Source organism: Pterocles gutturalis, unplaced genomic scaffold (genome assembly GCF_000699245.1).
Source record: "Pterocles gutturalis isolate BGI_N339 unplaced genomic scaffold, ASM69924v1 scaffold7154, whole genome shotgun sequence".
NCBI classification, from domain to species: domain Eukaryota; kingdom Metazoa; phylum Chordata; class Aves; order Pterocliformes; family Pteroclidae; genus Pterocles; species Pterocles gutturalis.
In genome coordinates this window covers 24,974-47,386 of record NW_010128145.1, presented here as the reverse complement: position 1 = coordinate 47,386, position 22,413 = coordinate 24,974, and the positions used below count along the sequence as shown (strand labels likewise).

Below are 22,413 nucleotides of genomic sequence, written 5' to 3'. Positions count from 1 at the left end.
TGTATTCAACATGGCATAGCTGGTAAATTAATCTTGCCTCTGCCTTGATGTTCTCATCTGCTCAGGTTTCATAATCAGAGAAACCCAGGCTAAAGTCTTTCAGTACTTTATTCACATGACAGTCCTAACAGTGAGTCTGTTAACAGTCCTGACTCAGAATCTGCAAAGAGATTCTCCTGGGGCCAATGACAATTGTAATCAATACCTGAAAATCTGAAAAAAAATATCTGTAAAAGAAAGTAAGAGACCAAGAGGACCATGTTTTTTATAAAGCAGTGTTATATGCTACAGATATTTTCATACTGCTTAACCACCAGCTATCTGCCAGAGTGGGACTGTTTACTTCTAGACTCCTCAGAGTCCTCTCTGCTTCTCAAAGCTGAGTAACGCAATAGGTGGCCCCTGACAGTCAATACCTTCCCTGCTCCTGTTGTCTCCCCTGCTCCAGCAATCAAGACAATTTTCAGCAGGTTCTACCTCTTCAAATGCAGCCTCCCACTTGGTAAAACAGGGGCAGATGCCTGAGCAAAGAAGCTATTTCTTTTAGTAGTTCTAATTACAAATGAAAGGGTAATTGCAGAATTGCAACAATTTTTTTTTTTAGTTTTTACCTGCTTAGCCTATGTAGTGACACAGAGGGCGGTACGACAGTATGGAGTTCAGTTTGGGTCAGTATAGACTGTTGCAGTCTACATGACATTAATTTCTCCTTCTCTTCCACACTAATAACATCCATGCTAGTTACATAAGAGTGAAGTATGCTACCTTCACTACAATCCTCTTCTTGCTTGCTCCATAGATTACTCAATATTGTCTAAGTCTATTGCTCTGCGTTCTTACTTAAGGAGCCACTGTATTGTTTTCTGGACCAGGACGCTGCCCCAACCAGTCAGCCATATGATAAACAGTATTAACACTTTATTTGCTCTTGCCTTGTCTTAATTTTCTAATCCTTGAATCTACAACCTAAATAACATTTTTCAATATGATTTTTTTCTATGTGTCATTTGAAGCAAATAAGTTGAGATCCAAACGTATTTGGCTTTGTGAGGGGAAAATCAGCCACAGGAGATATTTTACTCTAGGTTGTATCTTAACATAATAGCAAAACAAGAATTTGCAATTTAATGAAGACTTGATGTAAAAAAGGAATAAAAAGAAGAAAGCTAGTGTCTTGATAGGAAAGCACACTGCATGTTTAAAGTTACAGCAGTTCTGCAATAAAATATCTGTGTCTGCAATTCTGACAGGTCTTTTTGAAGTGCGTGACATAAGGAAATCCTAAGCATTAGCATTTTTATCTGTAGCTATCTTAGATCTGACAATGAAAAATTATTTAGAATAATTACGTATAATTATTTTTACAGAATCTGTCTCGTGTAAAACTTTATAGAATGCAGAACGCCATGACATACTCTCACAACTCCACATCAGTTTCTTTTGTTGAAAGTAGTTACTAGATAACGTTAAGCACTGTCACCTGAAAGTACAAAAGAAGCAGGAGTATTTTCCAAGGTATGTGAAAATGAAAGAAAGTCTGGAAAGAAAAGTGTGTTGAATAATTTCTGTGTGTCTAATAATTTTAATATGGAAAGAGTTTTCTATTCTGGTAGTAGGAAAATCCTTCTTTTATCAAGCACCTGCTCTATTAAAGGGCAGCAAAAAGGATAAATAAATTGAAAATAGGAATATACACAAAGTACATTTCTGTATTAAAAATGTAAGGCATGCTTGTACTACAGAAGAAAAGAAAAGCGGTTTTAATTGTTATGGGGTGTCTTTGGAATGCGATATGTCATTCTGACACCCCAGGATCTCTGCCTATGTGATGGGGTTGAAAGAGGCAGTTCAATCAAATATTAAAGCAGCTGCTGAAAAAATGTCAACATATATTGCAAAGGCTTTGCAGGTTTAAAGTGGATCAAGACATAGTAATTTGAAAAGCCAAGCCATGAGCTTTGAAACCAGAAGTAGTAACTTCTGAGAAACCCTAACAAAACATCCTACTACACTGATGTGTAATACACAGTAATGTTTTAGCAAACTGGTACAAAGCTCTCCAAAGAGGGTAGTGTAACCCTAGAACAAGCTACCCAAAAAGATGGAGGCCTCTCCAGGACTTGGATGGAGTAAACCATTTCTGGCCCGATTTAGTGCTGGTGATAGCCCTGTTTCAGCTAGTTGGCCGGACTGAATAAAACACAGAGGTTGTCTCCGGCTGATATACAGATGATTCAAGCACAGCTGTTAAAGGTTAAAGAGTCTGATGTAATTTCTGATTGACTGAACAAGGTTTTTATGCGCAATATTTGCAACTTTCAATAAATTATACTCCATGGTATTTCTGTTATGGAAGCCATGTGGAAAGATGACAGTGTTATTTTACCTCTTAGGATTATTCCCTCTTATGGGCTGTACATTGAACAGATTTTCCCCCAATGTGTGGCACTGAGAATTTCTATTGCATTTGCAGAAATTGGTCCAGATACAGCTTTTCCACTTAGATAAAAACTGTTTTGTGGAATTAATGAGTGATACATAGGTAATCTGCAGTTAGATGCAGCAGGACACTTTAAACTTTGTCAGCTCTCAGGGGCTTCATACACACACCAGATTTTTTCTTTTCACTTAAAAATTGTCCAGAATTTTTGCCCTAGGTATAACACCTTGGAAATGTATTAATAACTTAACAAAAACCTCACAGTCCCTTTAATATAGTACTTTCATTCCTATTTTTGTCTGTGCTGCGAATCTTATGGGGTATCTCAGTCCTGGGGTATTTTGTGATTGCTAAAGTGGTTCAATCAGAAGGCAAAGTACAGTGTGTAAAGGCAAATATATTTTAATCAAGGAACTGAGCCTGTAGAAAATAACAGCACGGAAGAATGACAGAACAAAACCTTCTGAGACCCAAAACAACTGAGATACACATTGACGTTGAACTAAATGCAAGGGAAATGCTCCAGTTCAGTTCAACAAACGACACTTTGGTTTGTCACAGCTCCATCACAAAAACAGTGGTTTGGATTTTCAAATGAAAAACTGAATTATTTCCATTATATTAATTTCTAAGGATATTTTAAAATTTAAAATTATATTCTAAATCCTGACAAAGTCTGGTATGCACAGGTCTGAAATGAGGGATGTTAATATAGAAAATTTTACCTAGGAAGTGTGTTTTCCATATGAAGCAGGCAGAAAAGTAGGGCCAGGCTTTCAGACAAGCCTTTACAAGACCTTCATTTGTAAGTGTAGGTCTTTACCATGTGCAGACACATTTCCACACACACTTCCAGCACATGTCCAGGTGATTACAGCTGTGTGTATAAAACATGCTCGTAGCTGTTAAATTTCTCTATGCCTATTCTAACAAACTGACAAAGAAGTGAAAAACTATGTGCCTCTGCTCATATTGTACTAAAAATTGTGTATAACTATAATTTTCTGCAAATAGGATTTTCTCTTCAAAAACTATATGAACTTTCCCTCCCCAATTATACTCATTCAAAAGTGTAAACCATCAGATAAAATAAAAAGGGTTTTTTCATAAATATTTCATACTATAAGCTTTTTCAAATTGGGCCTCATATATAGTATTCTCCACCAGAATTGTTTTAACCATTCAGGTAAGGTATCCAGCAGATTTTGAAGAAATCTTTCATAGTTGTTTTGAAACAAATAAGTACACTTATTCACTATGATTTCCTCATGATTGTAATGAATTCATTTATTTTAGTTGTTACAAGGCTGGAAGTCGTGTACCTCAAGTATTAATTAATGGAAAATGTACACATTGTGCGTACTATTAAAGTGCTACTTTAACTGAGGTAAAACTCAAGAGGATTCAAAACCACTGAAGACATTTAAAAGCATTCTAGTATATGTCATTCTCCTTGGGTTTAAAATTTCTGTTTCAACTGTCTTAGAATACTTCATAACTGTGAAGTCCTTCAGTACTGTGGTACCTCCTTGTCTTTTTCAAAGGATGTACAATGTAACAAGTGCAATTTGTGATTATTTGTGAGATAGGTGCTTTGAAAATTTCATAGCTTCAAAGTAATTGTCTTATTTCGGTGTTTTATTTTATGGTTATTTATTGTTCATGTATGACAATGGCTAATGGCTAATTATTTCATGTAAGTGCTGCAAGAAATAACCCAAACTAGTTGGCTGAGTCTTTAAGATACTGATGCCCCTAAATGCTTCACAAGAGTGGTAACCATAAACCATTTCCTTCATATATTAATTAGAAATTATGTTTCAGCCAGATTAATTTACCCCTCCCAGATATCAAAAACAGACAGGTGAATATACAGGTGTGTATGTTCCACACAACAATGGACTTTCAATACAGACAGCCCAGGTCAACAGAGCATTATATTTCATTTTATTAAATAAAAGGTGTCAGCACTCGTGCAGGACACAACTGTATTTTTAAAATTCTTTTTCTTAAAGTTGTCTCTTAAAAACCAGAAAGGACCATAGTTCCAGAGTAACTGGTTTTGTTACTACCTATGACAAAAAATTAAGAAATCTAATAATCAAAACCATAATGAAGCAGACTGAAAGAGAGATTCAAATCAAACATTTAGGTACAGGGATGACAGATTGAAATGAACAACTGATCATAACTAGTGAATGATGCCCTGTGCAATTTAGTCAGCATGAAGTTCTCTCCTCTCCTACAAGGATTCATAAATCTACACATGCCAATTCTAACCTGATGGATGTGTGTGTTTGGAGCGGTGAAACTAGGCCAATATTTTATAGTAGAATGCATTTTTCCTGGCCGAGAGCCTTGGAAATTTACAAGCACGCTTTCTGGCAGTGAAGAGGATCCACTTAGTTCTATCAATGCAACAAAACAAACTGAAGTGCTGTTCCCACCCTCGACAGATGTGATCAAAACAGCCCAGAGAGTGCTGGGGACCTGGGCTGAACCTTGCTTCCTCCCTGGCAGCACAAGAGCAAATGCCAGGTGCAGTCTTTCCCGAGTCTCCAGTTGTAGTTCATTACTATTAGCTCTTATTAAGCTGAACAGTTGTTGAAATTACTAGAAGCTGTTTTTTCATAGGTCCAGACTCAAACTCCAGAAGGTAGGTCTGGAATCCAGAAGTAGGTACACATACCTGCATCCACTGACCACTTTCATGGCCTGGGTCCAAAACCTATTGTTCCTTACCACTACAAGTTTACCCTGTGTCTTTTCTTAGCTGATCTACCTGACAGCCCCAGTACCTAGAGATGTGTGATCACAAAAAATCTCAGCTTTCATAACTTTTTAAAACTAAGTTCCTGGTTGCCAATGTTGCTAACAATAATGTTGAAAACAGGAATCTCAAAGGTTTGAAAATCAGACTGGGAATTAATAATTTTTAAAATACCTTTTTCTCTTTTAGTTCTTTTGTTTTGCTTTTTGGATGCTTAGATTTGGTAAAAACAGCTCATGACACATTAAAAAAAAAGTGTTAATTCTCTAACAGAAGGAAATGTACAGAGACAGAGCTGGAATGATCTGGGATCACTAATAGTTGAGATAATTCATACGTAAAAAAGAAAAATAAAAACTAAGCCTCTATCTCAACTTTGATGCCAACTTTTTTGTCACATCTAGCCATTTAAGTCATTAAATTGCTTTGCAAAAACTTCATGATACATGAATATATACCTGCTTCTACAATAAATTATGAGGGTTAATGCAATATGAAAATACTAACAGTCAAGAGTTAACTAATTATTGCTTTAACAAATTGGAGTAATAGTACAATTTCTACTGTTGCTTACTCCTTGGTTATGCTGGTCCAAGAGCACCAGAAACTTTTATAAGTTCACTAAAATACATTATTTGAGGAAAAACTAGTAGATACACATATGTAAAAATAATCTTTCTTCTGAAAAGAGGATAACTTAAGTTTTAACCTGAATAAATGTACCAGTGCCACAAGTATCTATTGTCAAGAATATGCTTAAATCTGCAACTTCAGATTTCCTTGAAAAATTGTTCAGGACCTTAAGAAAACTAACAAAGTCTGCCTCAGGTTTCTTAGCATACGCTTGGAAAAAGCTTTCCAGCACTGAAAACTTCCCAAGTTGTTGAAACTCAAAAGAGTTACAGGGCAATGACTCTCTTAACGGATATTCCAGCTTGATGCTGACTTATGAAATTCTGAGAAGACTGAAGCTTACCAGGGGGCCACAAAGGACTTGTACAGAACTTAGGAACTGAAGCTCAAGAATCTAACCTAGCGCTTGCATCTAAGACATTAGACACCTACATTTTCCATAGTCCATATCAGCCAACTTCTCCATCAGGCCAGAAATGTCACCTTGAAATGTCTTTGCATGATTAGAACACTCAGAGCATCTCTTCTATCTGCACCCAGTGGGGATCCTTCAGCCTCCTTGCCTCTGCATCTAAATCCACTGAAGGACTCAATGGTGAAGTTAGTGTAGGTCTAGCAAATTTAATTGCAAAAGAGTATGTGGATTGTCGTTTCACCTAATACCTCACTGCTGAAAAGAAACATGAAAGACTTCAGATGTCTGTTCTCCTCTGCTTTGGAGAGTCCAAACCTTCATTTGTAGCTTCACCTGGTCACTGGAGAATCTGTAGAATCTGGCCACTCTGTTGAAATCACATCAGTCTGGTAACGAAAAGAACAACCAGGACTCAAGGAAGAGAGCTGCCCAGGAAGAATGCTGAGTGAAGTAACCCACACATCAAGATATGGCACTCAAAGAGATTTGCCTTGTACCTCTATCTTCCGTACCTTAGACACAGGTTCCAGTCCCTGAACCCCAAGCTGAACAGAAGTGGAATTTGGTAACAATGCCTCTCCCTCCTTCTGTGGCCAAGAGAAATCAGTGGCTTCTTGTTTTGTTTTTCACCAGAACAACCTACTTCTCAGCTGTGCTCTAGATGGAGGCAACCTCAAGCTGCTCATGCAGACTCAGAAGAGTGCATGGACTGCTGCAGCAAGGAGGAATCTTTACTAACGAGGGGAAATGCTGCACACACACACAGGTAACCTTTCAGAAAACTCAACACTGATAGATTTGCCAGATGTATCAACACTATTTGAGGGATGTCTATGTTAAATTCCATTGCATGTAACATATATGTCCTTCAGCACCCATAAAAAGGGCTTATTACTTCCTTGAAGCCCAATGTGAGGCATATAAACCTTGAGTGAAAGGGCCTGAAGGCAAAACCTTATTTTCAGCATTTTCTACTGGTTCCACTCAGTTGCTATGCACCTCATCCTGCACCTGAATCTGCCATCCATTGTCCTGAGAGCTAATTCAGAGTATAAATCCTTCACTGGGAGTCAGGCATCCAAGTCCCTTTAAAGGCTCTGACTGCAAGTGTGTGATAAACAAAGTGTGGAGGAGAAGTTTTATATTGTAGAGTATGTGAAAGTACAGTGGTTCAGTCATGACTTAGTGTTTTTACAAGTGCTGCAAATTACAAAACTAGTAGAAAATAAGTAAAATCTTGAAATGAGAATGGAGGTATTTTATTGAAATAAAGATTTAAATAGCTGAAGAATACCTTTTACAGACCTGACTTCAAAGCTTCTCCCAAAGTAAACACACACATTTTATTTTCTAAAAAGCACAGGTTTGGTTCTGGTTTGTTTGGTGTTTGGTTTTGGTTTTTTTTTGTTGTTTTTGTTTTGTTTTTTAATTTTACTTTGATAACTCCTCCATAGTCAGAGTGTTGTAAGTGGTACTGTTTGTTGTTTTTGTTTTGTTTTTTAATTTTGCTTTGATAACAACTCAACTCCTCCATAGTCAGAGTGTTGTAAGTGGTACTGTGGGTGGACTAATAAAAAGTTGCAGCTGAATTTCTTGTGGAGAGGAAGGATTTTTTTTTCAAGACAATTATACAAATTATACCTGACAGCTTTGACTATCTAAGGGAACCAGCATTCTGACTCTTGGCCTTCTCCTAATCTCTTCACTACACTCAATACAGCTGAGTTTCAACGGCTCATATGGTTCTCACAGAATGAATGCCTTTAGCAACAGGAAACGTTTTCAATATTATCTGTTTCCTGTAGAGATAGATCGAAAAGTAGTTTCTCATATTTGATATGAACTTGAAGGGGAATAGCTCTGTATATACTAATTCAAAACAGCAGACAGCAAATAGAGAACCTATGCCTAAATCTGATACCAGTTAAACCTATAGAAATGAGTGCCAATGTACTGAAGTCAATGGAATTAGAGTGGTAGGATCAGCCAGGAACCTCAACACTGTCTGGCCTCTGCTCTATCTCAGCTAATGGAAAATTAATCTTATTTTACAGGTTGCTGAAAATCATGCCATGTTTCAGGAAAACATCTGTTTCACCAATGAGAACAAATGACAGGAACAAGGTGGAATGTGACAGAGAGGGATCTGAAAAAGCTAGAAGGGAAAAGCAGGACAAAGAGAATATCACTGTCTCAAGCAGGTGCGGATGACTAGTCTAGGAGTTGTGTCAAGCTGCTGCATCTGGAACAATTGTTTCCTGAGGTGAGGGAACTTGCTGAGGTAAAGGCTTCTAGCACCTGAAAACAGTGCCCATACTGAGTATCTTCCAAATATCTCAAGTAATCAGTTAGAATAGTAATACTAGAGCCAAGCAAGATATCCAGATTTTAACATTGTACTACTCTGGTAAATGTCCCAATGCCACCACGTCATGACAGTTCATGAATAATATTCCCAGGCACTACATCTTTCTCCTTTTGCAACCACGGGGCTAAATTTGTGAATGTAACCACGTTTTAAAATTATTTGCAATTAGAATGTTGTCTGAACAAGGACAAAAAAATGAAATAAAGATTCTTGAATAAAAACAGTTATGCCCAGCAAGAACAAAGCAAATACGCTTTTCAGTTCTGGGTATTTTCATAGGGAGAACTTTATCACTCCCATTGCCCTCATCTGAATGCAAATTAAGCACCTAGTTTGTTTAAATTAACCAGAGAGATACACAGAACCAAATGCTACTCCCCCTAAAGTCAGTGTTGTGAGATCAGGGCTATGGTGCATATCTGATAGCACAGCAAGATCCAAAGTATTATGTTAACAGTACTGCAGCTTTACAAAGTTTGCTTTAAGTGTTAACAAAACCTTGCTCTTGAAATCTGTGCTGCAGGCTTTCTTAAGAAGCACTAAATGGAGTAAGGAGGTTGCTAAAAGCTTTTTTTCTCCCTCTGCCTCTCCTCCCCAAAATAGAAGCAAACATATAAAGCACATAAAGCTTCTTTTCATTCACGGTGCCTCTCCTCCCCAAAATAGAAGCAAACACATAAAGCAAATAAAGCTTCTTTTCATTCACGTTTTTCCTTTCCAAGAACAAACCCATCCTTATATTTCAGCTGTTGTATGCATTGCAACATCTGTACCCAGGGTACTAGTTCTTCGGGCAGATGGGAGACACTCCAGTAAAGAATAAAAAGCATACTTTCCAAGGGGGAACACACTATTTTTAATAAAAAAGTATAGGAATTATATTTTTGCATGGTATTTTTTTAAGACTGTCAAGTAGAAAGCCTCCTAATGCCTGGAATGAACTTTGTATAAGATCTATTGATGAGAACTTGAGTCTCCAGTTTTGGTACTAATGTAATAAAATTAAAAGTTTAAAAAGTAAAACTTTTAAATACAAGAGTAAGGATCATACTCTACTCCTTTGCCTGCAGAAAGAAATATCTTTTATATGCTCTCCAAAAATGCACAAGAATTTCCAGGTGAGGCCTTCGTACAGAACAGAACAGAATATCCTCAGTGTCTTACAATAACACTACCTGTATTATACCCAAAAGCAAACTTTCTCCTGTGTGCATTATTTGTTTGTGATTCATTATGGTCTCCAAATCTCATTTTACTATGCTTAATCACTCATACCCTAAATCACACCTACTGTTCTCTCCTCAGATGCTGTGAGGTGTAGGGGACTGGTCATTTGAAGTTTTCTTAACGTGAAAAGAAAGGACAGCTAAATGTAAGTAATGTGTAGCTACCAGAGTAGCAAAAATTGTAGCACACAGAGGGCTAAGAACTAACTTCATTGTGTTTCACCAGCAGGTAGTTTGCACGTGGAGAGCAACAGGATTTGCACTGATTGAAGAAACTGTATGATTTTATTTTTCTGCTCACATATGTGACACATAAGCTTTAACAAATTTTATCACTTCTGAAGTGGTCTTTGCAAAATAATGGCTTCATAACAGGTATCTGGAGTTTTCTGAGCTTTTTTTTTTTTTTTTTTTAACACAACTGGAGTTTTCTGAGCTTTTTTTTTTTTTTTTTTTTAACCAATTTCTAACACTTTAAAATTTTAAAAGAGTTTCCCTTAAAAAAAAAAAAACCAAACAAACAAAAAATCCCAAACAAATCCCCAATGCCATAAAATAGTTAACTTAGTGCTAGAGACAACTTTAGAAATAACCATTCTGACAGATACAGAACTACTACGTGTAGGAGCTTTGCAGAAGTCACTGCAGTATAGTATTTATTAGAAATTTACAGCAACTACATACTTTAGAGACTATCCACGAAGGTGGCAAAATGGCTTTCTAGACAAAAATGCAAAACCATACTTTTGGAAGAAAAAAACTAAAATAAAATCAGCTGTAAGCTCACCATCTAAGCCCTTTTGCCAGGTAGCAGGCTAAAGCCTCAGAGCACACACCACTACGAAGTGCCTTGGTCCATCCAACGGGGAGGTGTATTGCCTGCAGCTGTGCAGGGAAGGTCACCGAGTCTCAGGTTGAGATGAGCCCATGATGGGAGAAGCAGTTCCTGCCTAGGAAGCCTGCTAGAAGGTGGTCAGTGTCTGATAACCCAGATACAACACTGAGATGCAAATGAGAGTTCTGTGAGATGTCTCTGTTCCAGTCAAACTGGGATTTGTTCTAAGGAGGTTGTTGGGACATTTGCTTATTACTGACATTGCCTAAGAGAGAAAAAAACTGAGGGGTGAAAGTTAATGTTTTCTTAGCAATCAGTGCCAAGAGCCCCAGGGGATATGAGGAGAATTTCCTGAACCCGGCCTTGGCTCAGGGAAAAGGGAGAGGGACAGGCTGTGTGGTGAGCACTGCCAGCAGCCCCACCAGGGAGCAAAGATGCAGCCCATCCTCATCATTGGGACTGCAATGAATGCTTTGAAATCAGCTATCATTTGTGGCCTACATAAGCTGACAATGTGTCTTCATAGCTACTTCCTGCCAGAGAGACTCTTTTTATTATTATAATTATTATTATCATTATCTGGACTTGTTTTTCTGTTAGCAGCATTTGACCAATTTGTGCACAGTGGGCTTTCTTTGTATATTCTCCCCTACAGCTGCAATGTTTTCTTTGAGAGGTTTGCACTGTATGAGGAGTTCAGCAGCAGGTCACAGACCTGGTTTACAAGGGGAAGGAGAAATAAACAACCAACTAGAAGAATAAAAAGACTCCACAAAGCTTTCAGTAACCTATGGAAAAACTAGAGAGATGTATTCACTGGACTTGCTTTCTTCTTTTCCTCTTCCTGACACACCATCCTCACCTCGTCTGTGTCAGGCACCTTTAACACACTTGCCACTTTTCCTTCAGACTTATCATTATTAGATAATATTTAGATAGATGATAATGGAGTTAAGAGAGAATAAAGCAATTAAAGGAGATAAGAGTAGGGCCTTCTGCAGTCTAAATGCACATCATTGAGCCTTTAGTCACAGGTGTTTGCATCACTCTCCCCACCAAATATTTTTTCTGTTGTGAAACTGTCTCACCATTAGATACTCTTTGTTTATGAAAGTGACACTTGCATTCTTTTGCTCTGACAGATAACTTACATATTCTGAATTATTCACATGCTTTTTAAAATCATGTCTTTAGTATGTAGCGACATAAAGAAAACTAGTAGGACTTCCTCCTTCCAGTTAATTTTATCAGTGGCCTTGTTTCCTCTCCTACTTCAGTGAACACATAACAGATTTAGGCTGAAGGTAAATAAAAGTATAATTAAAAAGATAGAACAAAAGGAACCATAAAGAAAAGGGAGAGAAAGGGATGCTTGATCTTGACATGGCACCTAAGAAAGACAGCAATAGAAGTGAATCTTCACAGTAAAGCCACAATGACACTTGTGGGAAGATGTGGAGTATCAGCTGTTGCACTAGTGGATAACACGCCTTTGACAGCAAAACCTGCAAACCAGCTAAGCAATACTTCCAAAGGGATTTTTTAACTTGAAGGCATTTCAGGGACTATCTGTTTCAATGTACAGTAAGGAATAATCAGCACACTCGAGGGAATGACTCTGTTGAAGAATTTGCCTAATTTGCAAAAACAGGATGAACTTTCATATCCACTCTTCTACACTGTCTAGCCCTTCCTATCCAGACCATCAATTTTCCAAACATTGAATAACTCTTAAAAATCTCATTGTTTTCTACTTTTCTCATTTTCTTTTAATTTTAAAGCTATTTTCCAGATTGACCTGAAGTTTAGAGCACCAATCTCTTCCTTTTCTCTATAAACAGCACTAAATAATTGTGTAAGATTAAACAAAAAAGGAAATATTGAATGACTTATATGTGTGTTTTTACATATTTGCATACATATGCATGCATATATACACACGTGTACATTTATGTATATATGGTGGAAAAAAGAACTTACCTATGTCCCAGGTAAGGGGATTATTCTGTTCCATCTCCCTTTTCCCTATGACATACCAAATGCAGGCCATCCAGTGAGCAAGCAAGGCAAACATGGACATGAGAAGTGTGAGAACAATTGTGCTGTGCTGGGAGTAACGATCCAACTTCTGAAGGAGACGCAAGAGGCGTAGCAACCGCACTGTCTTTAGGAGGTGGACAAGGGAAACCTAGGAGAACAGGGAGAGAAAACAATTTGTCAGCAATTGACTTCTATCACACAGTTCTCTTGTTTCAAAGAAAGGAAACTCTATCTTCTAAAGCTCTATGAATTTTTGCCCACTCTTAATTTGATTACATAGCTGCATATTATGCTTAGGACATGATAAATCTTAAGACCGCAGAGAAGAGCAAAGAAGATGGTTAAAAGAAAAGTGTTTACTTTTGCTGTGTACATAAATATTTACTATTTGTTATTTAAACATAACAAACTCCAAATACTGTGAGATCTTTCATTTTGTCTTTTTTTCATTAAAAGTCTTCTTTTGTATTTAACTTCAAAATTTGTGTTTGTGCAAAAATGGATCCTTCTTTGCTCTAGAAGAGAAACATAACTGTCAAACTGACCAGTGTTCATTTGATTCTAACATAAAACCACAAAAAAACCAAAACCTTCAAGCACACAATGATTTTCAGATTCTGCTGACAGCCAAACAGTAGGCATAACTCAACTATGTATGAGATGAAATGGGCTTAATAATTAAGCCTGGAAGAGGCAATTACATATAGCAGATATTTTGCAGAACAAGGAAGCAGAGAAGTGAGTGGAGACACTGATTTATTCTTCAGATTTAAACCTGTGTTCAGGGGTCTGGGCACATTTTACTGCTCTACGCTAAGTCAGAGTCCAAAAAAAGCTTGTATCAAAACTTCTAATACTAGTTCTTAAACTCCTTACCTGAAATATTATTGCCTTTCAAGTGTATGTGGCAAAAGCAGCACCTAATCTGCTCAGCACCTTAAGTCTACATCAGTTTATGAAGTGTATGGGCTGTATACCCAGAGGAGATGCGGCAATGAACAAAGCAAGCAGTCCCTGGATGACCCCATCCCCTCCACTACAGCCCCCAATGTACATCCACGCAGAGTGTGCACAAGTCCCAGTGTTGCACGGCTTACACTTGGCTCATATTTCAGCTGTTGAGTACTTAGCTAACCATATGCAGGTTAGGATCACAAATATTTTTAATTTATTTTTTGAAGATTAAATATGCATAATTAACATTAACTGTAAGGTTTGTCTTTTTTCCCTTCATTAATGAGACATTAGGATTAATGCCTGCTAGGTACCTGGCTGACACAAGATAACATGCATCAGCTAGAAACATAACTTTAAACTTGACACATCTTCCCACAGCCTTCCCAGAGCACAGTAATGAGTTCTCTGAAAATAAAGTCTAAAAGCATAGCTCGATAAACATCCTTTTGTTTTCGGTAATCCAGAGTAACCTGAAGTTAAGCCTTCCTGTTTCTGTTACCAAAACTAATAATCTGAATTTTTGAGGTGTGCATTCACTAACAGATAGGTTCAGGTTCACTGATGAATTCTGTAACTTAGGGCACTTTAGATTTATTAATGAAGAATTAAAAATTAATGGATTTTATTCCAGTTTCAGAAATTAAGTCTGTGGGAAACGTGTAAAAAAGAAAATAATAAATCTTCAATTTTTTTTTTTTGCTACTACAGTTATGATAATGAATAAATAATTCTCCCATGAGCTTCTTCATGAAGCATTTACTGCCCATTATTTTGTTTTTTTTCCTCAAGATCCTTTACATTTTTTCTCATATACATAGTACGGGAAAAAAAAAGAAAATCAACAAAAACATGACATTCATTTAAAATACTGCTGTCAAGAATAAGATCTGATATTAGAGCAAACAAACAATTTCAGGGTTTTCTCTTCTTGGATTTCTTTTATCCATTTTATGTCATCTACAATAAGTTACTGAAATTAGTTATGTCTGTGGCCTTAAGAGCAAGAATGTCTTCAAGTATGGGGCAGAAGGCTGCAAAATATTTGAAGGGATTGCCGTATTTGTATTAATACAATCATCTAATGGTTAAAATATAATTATTCTAATTGAATGCCATGTCACTATACCAACTGACTCATTTTCTGTGGTAATTCATTTCCCAAAGTCACCTTTTCTCTCTCATCGGCTTGTATGAACCAAACATGGTTCTTGTGCACTCCTAACATAAAGGGGTCCCTTTTCATGACTGACTCTTCAAGGTGTTGCAGTAATACATAAACATATATATATAATGATTATATATATGCTATGGTCTTTACATTGGAGCCTTCATCTTTACATGGGTGCCTGTGTCCTACCACATCACAATCAAATAATAATAACTTAGGTTAAATTATTTTTTTATTAGATTCTTGCAAATAATAAATTTCAAAAGGGCTGTTGCAATAATAAATGTGCCCTGCCAGGTATAATTTGTGACTAAATTCTGACCATTTTTTATTAAGTTACAGAACACTGATAGATATAAAACCAACAAATCATATATCATAATATTCTTTTTAATGTAGAGACATGTTTAACTTTAGGGCCTAAAGACCACCTCATTTCAAAATAATTTCTGCATAAATTTGAACACAGATGTAATTAATCATATGTAATTGCACTGAATTTTCTCATTAGTCGTGCCAAACACTCTTGTATTGTGTCCAATCTGTCATTGGAAGACCTGAAATGCCATCAGGCAGCTTTCTTTTCTATGTCACAAGTTTAGAAAGACAAAATGAAGAGTCAGCACTCGTACTTGTGCCTGTGTAGATTTTGTTTTGCCCACAGATGTAAACCATCTAAATTTTCCATTTGGTTAATTGTTTTAGAGTAGCTTGGTTAAACCTTTTCTGTAAAAACAATAGAGACAAAATTTTATCTAAACCTAACACAAATTCAGTCATAGCATAGTGCTGAGAAATAAAGTTGTTGCAAACTAGTGATGAAATTCTCTGCTTGGAAGAATCATCTTCAATGGCAAAAAGAAATTAACAAGGAAACATGATACATTTTAAGAAATGACTAGTGGCAGGGACCTTTAATCCTTTTTTTCTGATTTCTTGGTTGGTTTTCCTGTAAAATTGATACTCTTGCTGTTCAACTGCCAATAGTTACTCAGGGAAAGCAAATTCAATCCTTATAACTAGTGCTTAATGGCCTGGTTTTTCACTTTGGCAGCATTTCTCAACGCATTTCCACAGATTAAGGAATCCTTTATGTCAGATGAATACAAAGATGGAAGGAGCTGGGATCTCAGAAGGCACTGAGGTTAAACAGGAACATGCCTGAGGTCTCAGACCTCCAAAGGGTCACCCATTTAGTGGTTAGGCAGAATCCCTGTAAGGTGTGAAAGCAGTAGAGCCAACTCATACAGTTTCACTTTTTTTTTCTTTTGAAATATCTCCAAGGATGGTGAGAGACGCCACACTTTTTCATTCACTCTAACTCCACAAATCTCCAACTGTAGGATGACATTCACGTGCCATACATACGTAGGTATGTATGGCACTATACCTATAGCAGAATTTAGAGCATCCCTAAAGCTTTGGCCTTTGCGCCGGGGCCTGAACAGCCAAGGAATGAGGTGCTCCCTGATGCCCCTTCTCACCGTTCTGTTGAGGCAACATCTGAGAGTCGATGGAGTGAAAATCTGAGAACAGACATGAGGAAATGGCTTATTAAATCATAAAGTCTGAAAACAGTGGAATGTGACTAACACCTCCCCCCGCTCTCGAAGCAATGGATAGTCATTGTTATCTTGAGGATTATACTAACAGTTGCAAAGTCTTGCCACAATAGGAAATATGATAGAGTAAGGCACTATGTTCCCACTGAGGAATCGTACAGTGAACAAAATGACTGAGTTTGCTGGGGTGACTGCAGGGTGCAAGGTCCCAGATTCTGGACTTGCTTTCAGTCACCAGAGAGAAGAGAAAACTGGCCCTTAACTCTCTACTATGTCATGAGGTTTACCATGAAACAGCTAGCTACCAAAGTTGGGCTAAAGCAAACGAAGGAAGTGGATGACACCTTGCAAAAACTTTTAGCAAGGTATTTAGCTCTTGGAGCATGCAGGGAGCTATGCAGGTCAGTTAGTGTTAATTACGAGATCAACGTGGCTGTATATAATTTATTACTTGGGGCTTAGTGCTAGGACTTAATCTATCATTAATTGTCTCACTAAGGATCCACTACTAACAGAGGGGCATTTCAATGTCTCTGGATATTCTTAGTCACCACATTAGTGAAGTTACTAGGGAAAAAAGTTTAAAAGTACACCAGACAGGAGATGTATATTAATGATATTATAATAGCATTTTTAACATTGTGACATTTTAATTGTAAAAATAATTATTGGATAATACTTTCTTTTTCAGAATTCAGTATGGAAACCATATCAGTCTTCCAAATGAAAAAAAAAATTAATTTTTTCCTTGAAGGAAAAGATCAGACTTGGTTCATTTGATGAAAAGTTCTTAATGGAAATGAAAGCAACACAGTTACACTGGCTATTTGGTTTCAATGTAAGGGATAAACCAAGATAGTAGTATATTTAAATAGATTACCCACTGGTTATAAAAAAACAGTGACTGAAGTATTCTATGAGTGGAATTATTAACTGTCTGGCTTTAAAAGCTACTACACTGGCATCAGATTGATGTTCTGAATGTAACAAATGCAGTGCAAAGGGAGATCATTGGAGGAAATGGAACTAAATGATAAAACCAAAGAAGTTACCTTACATGGGAGGCTTCCTGACTCGTGTTTTCCTGTTTTTTTCTGATATGTGTCTATCCTATCATCTATGTACTTGTCTGTAACTCACATTTAATCAAAATGAGACTGAGTGCATATGTTCACATAAGATCAAAATTTTGAGAATTAGAAAGTGGACATTTTAAAAACCTAAGTCTCTTACATGAAAAATCTAAAAAACTGAGAAACCTCTGCCAATATTTTTTTCCAAAATTAAACATTGTGATTTGGAGGGGGAAGGGGTGCTTCAGGCTTTTGGAGGTTATTTTGTTGGGGTTTGTTTTGTTTTGTTTTGTTTGAGTTTTTTAGGATTTTTTTTGCTTAGTAGATTCTTACTCTATTAAATCCAATAGGGCTATCATAAGAACAACCTCTGTTTTAGGATAACTATACCAATACAAATGTAACCCATCATGATTGCGACTTCACCAAACATTAGACCCACACTTTTCAAAGCAGCATTTTGTCATTATATTCCTAAAAAAAAGATGAGTTCAAACCAAAGCCAAAATTAATGACAATTTAAATATATGTTAGAACACTCAAAAATTTGTGATCATGCTGTAATTTTTGTACTAGAAGACATAGGTAAAGAGAAAGAAGATTCCCAGCTGGATGAAGAATGTTGACCATACTGACCATAGCAATGATTTACTTTACCACAGTAACAATTTATGAGTCTTGAAAAATTAATTGAGCTTATGTAGCATAAGAGAGCAAAAGCCATAGGGACATGTATTTGAGTACAATAAGTAAAAATGAACCTAACTGTTTACAAATTAAGGATGATTGAATTAAAAAATGATGGTACATATATGTCTTTCATAATAATGAATGGTCACTGACACCCAGTCTTGTAATTCTTTTAATCAACATGTAAAATTACAATGTATTCCTTCATTCAGCACTGAATGTGAAAATACACTTCAAAGCTGAAAAAAATACCAAGGTATTTTAGTTCAGTCTCCAGATCTGGAAAAAAATACCCAATAAACCCCTCTTGAAAAAAGAACATTTGAAAAAGACAGGTTAGTACTTACCACAGTGACGTTGAAAGCATAAAGAAGATCAAAAGGAAGTGCAGCAACTAAATCAATGATAAACCAGGTAGTCACATAGTGGATACAAATGGATCTTGCTTCAAATATAACTTGGCCAGACTTGCTGACATATGTTGTTCGGAAATTTAATACAATATCTGCTTGACAAAGAATGAACAGAATCAGAGATAATGATTTCTTGATTCCTAGGGATAACACCACAAATACACCATAACTCTGACTGTTTTTCTTATGCATGGCAAAAAGCAGATGAAGAATTTAATAAAGAAAGAAATAAAATATAGTGGTAAGAGATCCACATACATAGAGTTAAATCAATTGATGCACAAAGTTGTTCTTTGTAAGAGATAAAAAGAATGTCTAAAACTTTTACAACTCACTGATTTCAAAGGGAGCTTGAATTTAAAAAAAACCCAACAACCTACATTGCTCTTCAAACAGTACCAAATATAGGTACAGTCTTTTTCTTAATGAAAAATGATGATATGATAGTTGTGCATAGAAGTTATAGTTCTTTTGAGATAAAAAATAATTAATCTCATTTAAAAGGTGTGATTGAAACTCCCTTTTAGTGATAACTGTCCAGCACAGAGAACAAATGTCATCCTCAAGGATAACTTCTTGTTTATCAATAGAAAAGTGCTGAACTCACTTGAAAAAAATGGCTTTTGGGCAATGCTGGAGATATGAATTGCTTGGTGGCTTGTGCATTTTGCATGTTCCTATCTAACATTCCAGGATGAGTGTCTTTCAATATGAGATATAGTTTTGACATGTCTTGCCAAAACACATTAACACTCAAAGAAAAGCTCAGGTCTTGACAACAGAGTCTCAATTATTTCTATGTCTTACAAGAAAAAAAAAACCCTATAATCTGTCCTTGAGCTATGCACCAAGTTTCTACAAACATTAGTGAGAACTACTTGTATAACTTCTACAATGTCAGAAAAGAGTGCAGCCAACCATCAAGGCTGGTGTTTTACAGCAAGATAATTACCCTGCTGCCTTGCAAATTCTAATGCTTCATGTTGAAGACCATCTCATAAAAGAGAAGGAAACGATCCCAGGTGTTAGGAAGACATTCTGAGTGTGATTGACTTTTTTTTCTCATTAAAAAATAGCAGTTACAGGGTGATGGTCTTGGCAACCTGAAAGCCAGTGGACTTTCTTTAATGTCCAAATTATGAGAGGCAGCTTTCTAGATACTAGTCCGGGGTGTAATAGACACAATCTAGGTAGCCTATTACTGTTTCAAGGGGGGAACTGCATTCCCTGGGCCCTCTGCTTCTGTCTATGGCAGCAACGGCAGCACTAACCCCTTCTGTCTGCTAGATGGTGCATAGGAAGATACACCTTCAGCTGCCTCTTCTACACACTGCTCTCCTAGGGCGGAGGCAGCAGGAGCTGCAGGGAGCTGGCTCTGCGCCACCTACGGCATGGAGAGTGCACATAGTTTGGGAAGTGTTTGCTGCCCAGACAGATGTTTCTTACAAACTCTGTGTAAGGGGAGATAGAAATGCCAAATGGAAGCACCTACAAGGGAAATTCATCCTCTTGCCCACCAGCAGGGTGAAGGCGTAGGAAGCTGATGCCTGCCTTGCAAATGTAAATAATCACAGCATATAATTATTTCATAGTTTCAGTCTATTGAAGTGATTTGTTTTCTCTTCAGGTGCACACGTTTCCTTTCCTCACAGTTAGTTTCTTGTGTATTATGTAAACCTGCTCCAATTCCTGGAAAAAGGAAAGCTATGAAGTCCTAAAAATTAAGCATACCTCAACTCTTCATAATTAACACATAATAAACACTAACAGTACTACTATTGTAACTTGGTTTTAATGCAAATCAAGTTAGAACTAAAAAGTGGGTAATAGTAGGATTACTAGTAGGAGTAGTAGATTCATCTACTCTTGGTTTTGCAAGTAGTGTCTGGGGTCTGAGAACTTTTCTTCCTGCTATACACACATGAGAATGAATGCTTACTTTCTGATATCCCTTTTATCCTGCATTTTTCATTCAGTCTACGAGAAATGTCTGCAAAGACCACCGTGTATGAACAACAAACTCCACTCAGAAAGCAAAGTTGAAGGATAGATATTCCAGAACGTGACACACAAAGTGTTGCTACCACTAGAACCATAAAAAGAGTAGTGGGTGAGCTTTGACCCATTTGCAAGCTTTTGCACAACCTAGACAGCAAAATGAAAAAATGAGCTTGAAAATATTTTTTCGCCCATGATGTATTTGAAAAAAAAGTTTTAAAATCAAAACCTGTTGCTTATATAGAACATGTACACTGAAAATGAAGTAAACATTTTAAACTCTTTAAATGAGCTAGATTTCATTGTGCTCTGTTTGCTAAGTATTTTTCGCCTTTCCTGAATTTTCCCACTTATCAAGGACAAATTTTTTCAACTTTTCCCATGTTTTCTCTCTTATTGTAGTTTTTTCTTCTGCGCTATTACTTCTGAATTAAGAAGGCTTTGGAAATGACACTTTTCAACAATGTTGTCAGTATAATGAGGACAGCCAACACACAGAGTTATAGTAAAGAAGAGCACTGTAAAGCAGAGCAAGAGGAACCAGGTTAATCTTAACTGGGTAAATCATCTTGATCTAAAACAATCTGACATGTTATAAAAGCTCAATAGAAAATACTGCCTCATTGAGAGGGCATGGATTGCTACTAGTCTATATCAAAGCAACTTTTCATTTCCAGATTTTTATTTTAGAATGTCTTGATACTAAAAGAACATTAAAAATGGAAACTGTCTCTCACTGTACCAGGAGAACATTGGAGAGTAGTACCTACAGGAATCAAATGCTCAGTGCTAGCGTTGTCTACATTTGGACCAGGCAGATCCAGTATTTTATAACAACTTCTTTTTCATGCCTTATGAACAGATACTCAAATAGAGCAGCCATACAATCCATGCTTAAGTTACTGTTGAAATCGTACAACAGAGTTCACACTATTGCTCTTGCGGAGGAGTTTGAAAATTAAATCCATGCACCTACTGACTTTACTCAGTTGCTTACCTTTCCTTTTAAATATAATTGAGTAGCTGACACTCAAACAAATTGTTAACTTATCCAGGTTTTAGCAGGAGATCTGTTGCAGTCACTCAGTAACCATGACCGGATTTCCATCTTAAGAACAGGAATATCAAACTTTCTTTCCTTTAGTGTACTGGTACAGATATTTCCTCCATGTTTGCTGTGACGTGCTGTTTGCACATTGTGATGATGGAAGCTATGAAGAACTGGAGCTAAAAATCTCTACATTTTTGGGGCACAAGGTATGAGGATGTTTGCCTAAAGCACTGCCAAACATTGGTATAATGTTTTACCAAAGTGTCAGTTTTACCACCTTGTTTAATTCTACTCAGATTTGCATTGAGATACCCATTTTGTGAATTTATATTGTTAGATGATGCTCTGAACCGCAAAAAGATCTGATGAAATTAGCAGCTGTTATAAACCAGTCATGTTTTATTATATACACTTGATTATTTTTTCCTCTTAATTGAAAAAACCCCAGCCACGTTTCAAAGTTTCAGTCTCCCTAGAGTTTATGTTAAAGTTTTTGTAACATAATGAAAGAAACACTTCTGTGATAGATCAGCTTCTATTAAATATTAATTAGATTTTCATTTAACATTTATTAAGTCAAATGCACATTTAATCAATTTCATTGCCATATGCATATTTTTCATCTACATATTCCTCACTCTTAAAGAAAGGATAATTCTGTTGCATATTTTTACAATTTTATAACAAATAAATGTTAATAACTCCAGTTCTAAAACATTTTGGTATTTCATGTACTATTTTCAAGTTCTTCAATGTGGATAGTAGAAATTATTT

The 22,413-nt window shown here is 36.6% G+C and overlaps 1 protein-coding gene across 1 annotated transcript in view; it reads right to left on the bottom strand.

Moving 5' to 3' along the window:
• KCNH8 (potassium voltage-gated channel, subfamily H (eag-related), member 8) overlaps nucleotides 1–22,413 on the bottom strand; it is a gene marked incomplete at its 5' end in the record, with an annotated part of 99,147 nt that overhangs the window by 59,203 nt on the left and 17,531 nt on the right. Inside the window, 2 exons of the mRNA XM_010079506.1 lie at nucleotides 12,668–12,875; nucleotides 18,525–18,682. Coding sequence (XP_010077808.1) covers nucleotides 12,668–12,875; nucleotides 18,525–18,682 — 366 coding nt within the window. The remainder of the gene's footprint in view (nucleotides 1–12,667; nucleotides 12,876–18,524; nucleotides 18,683–22,413) is intronic.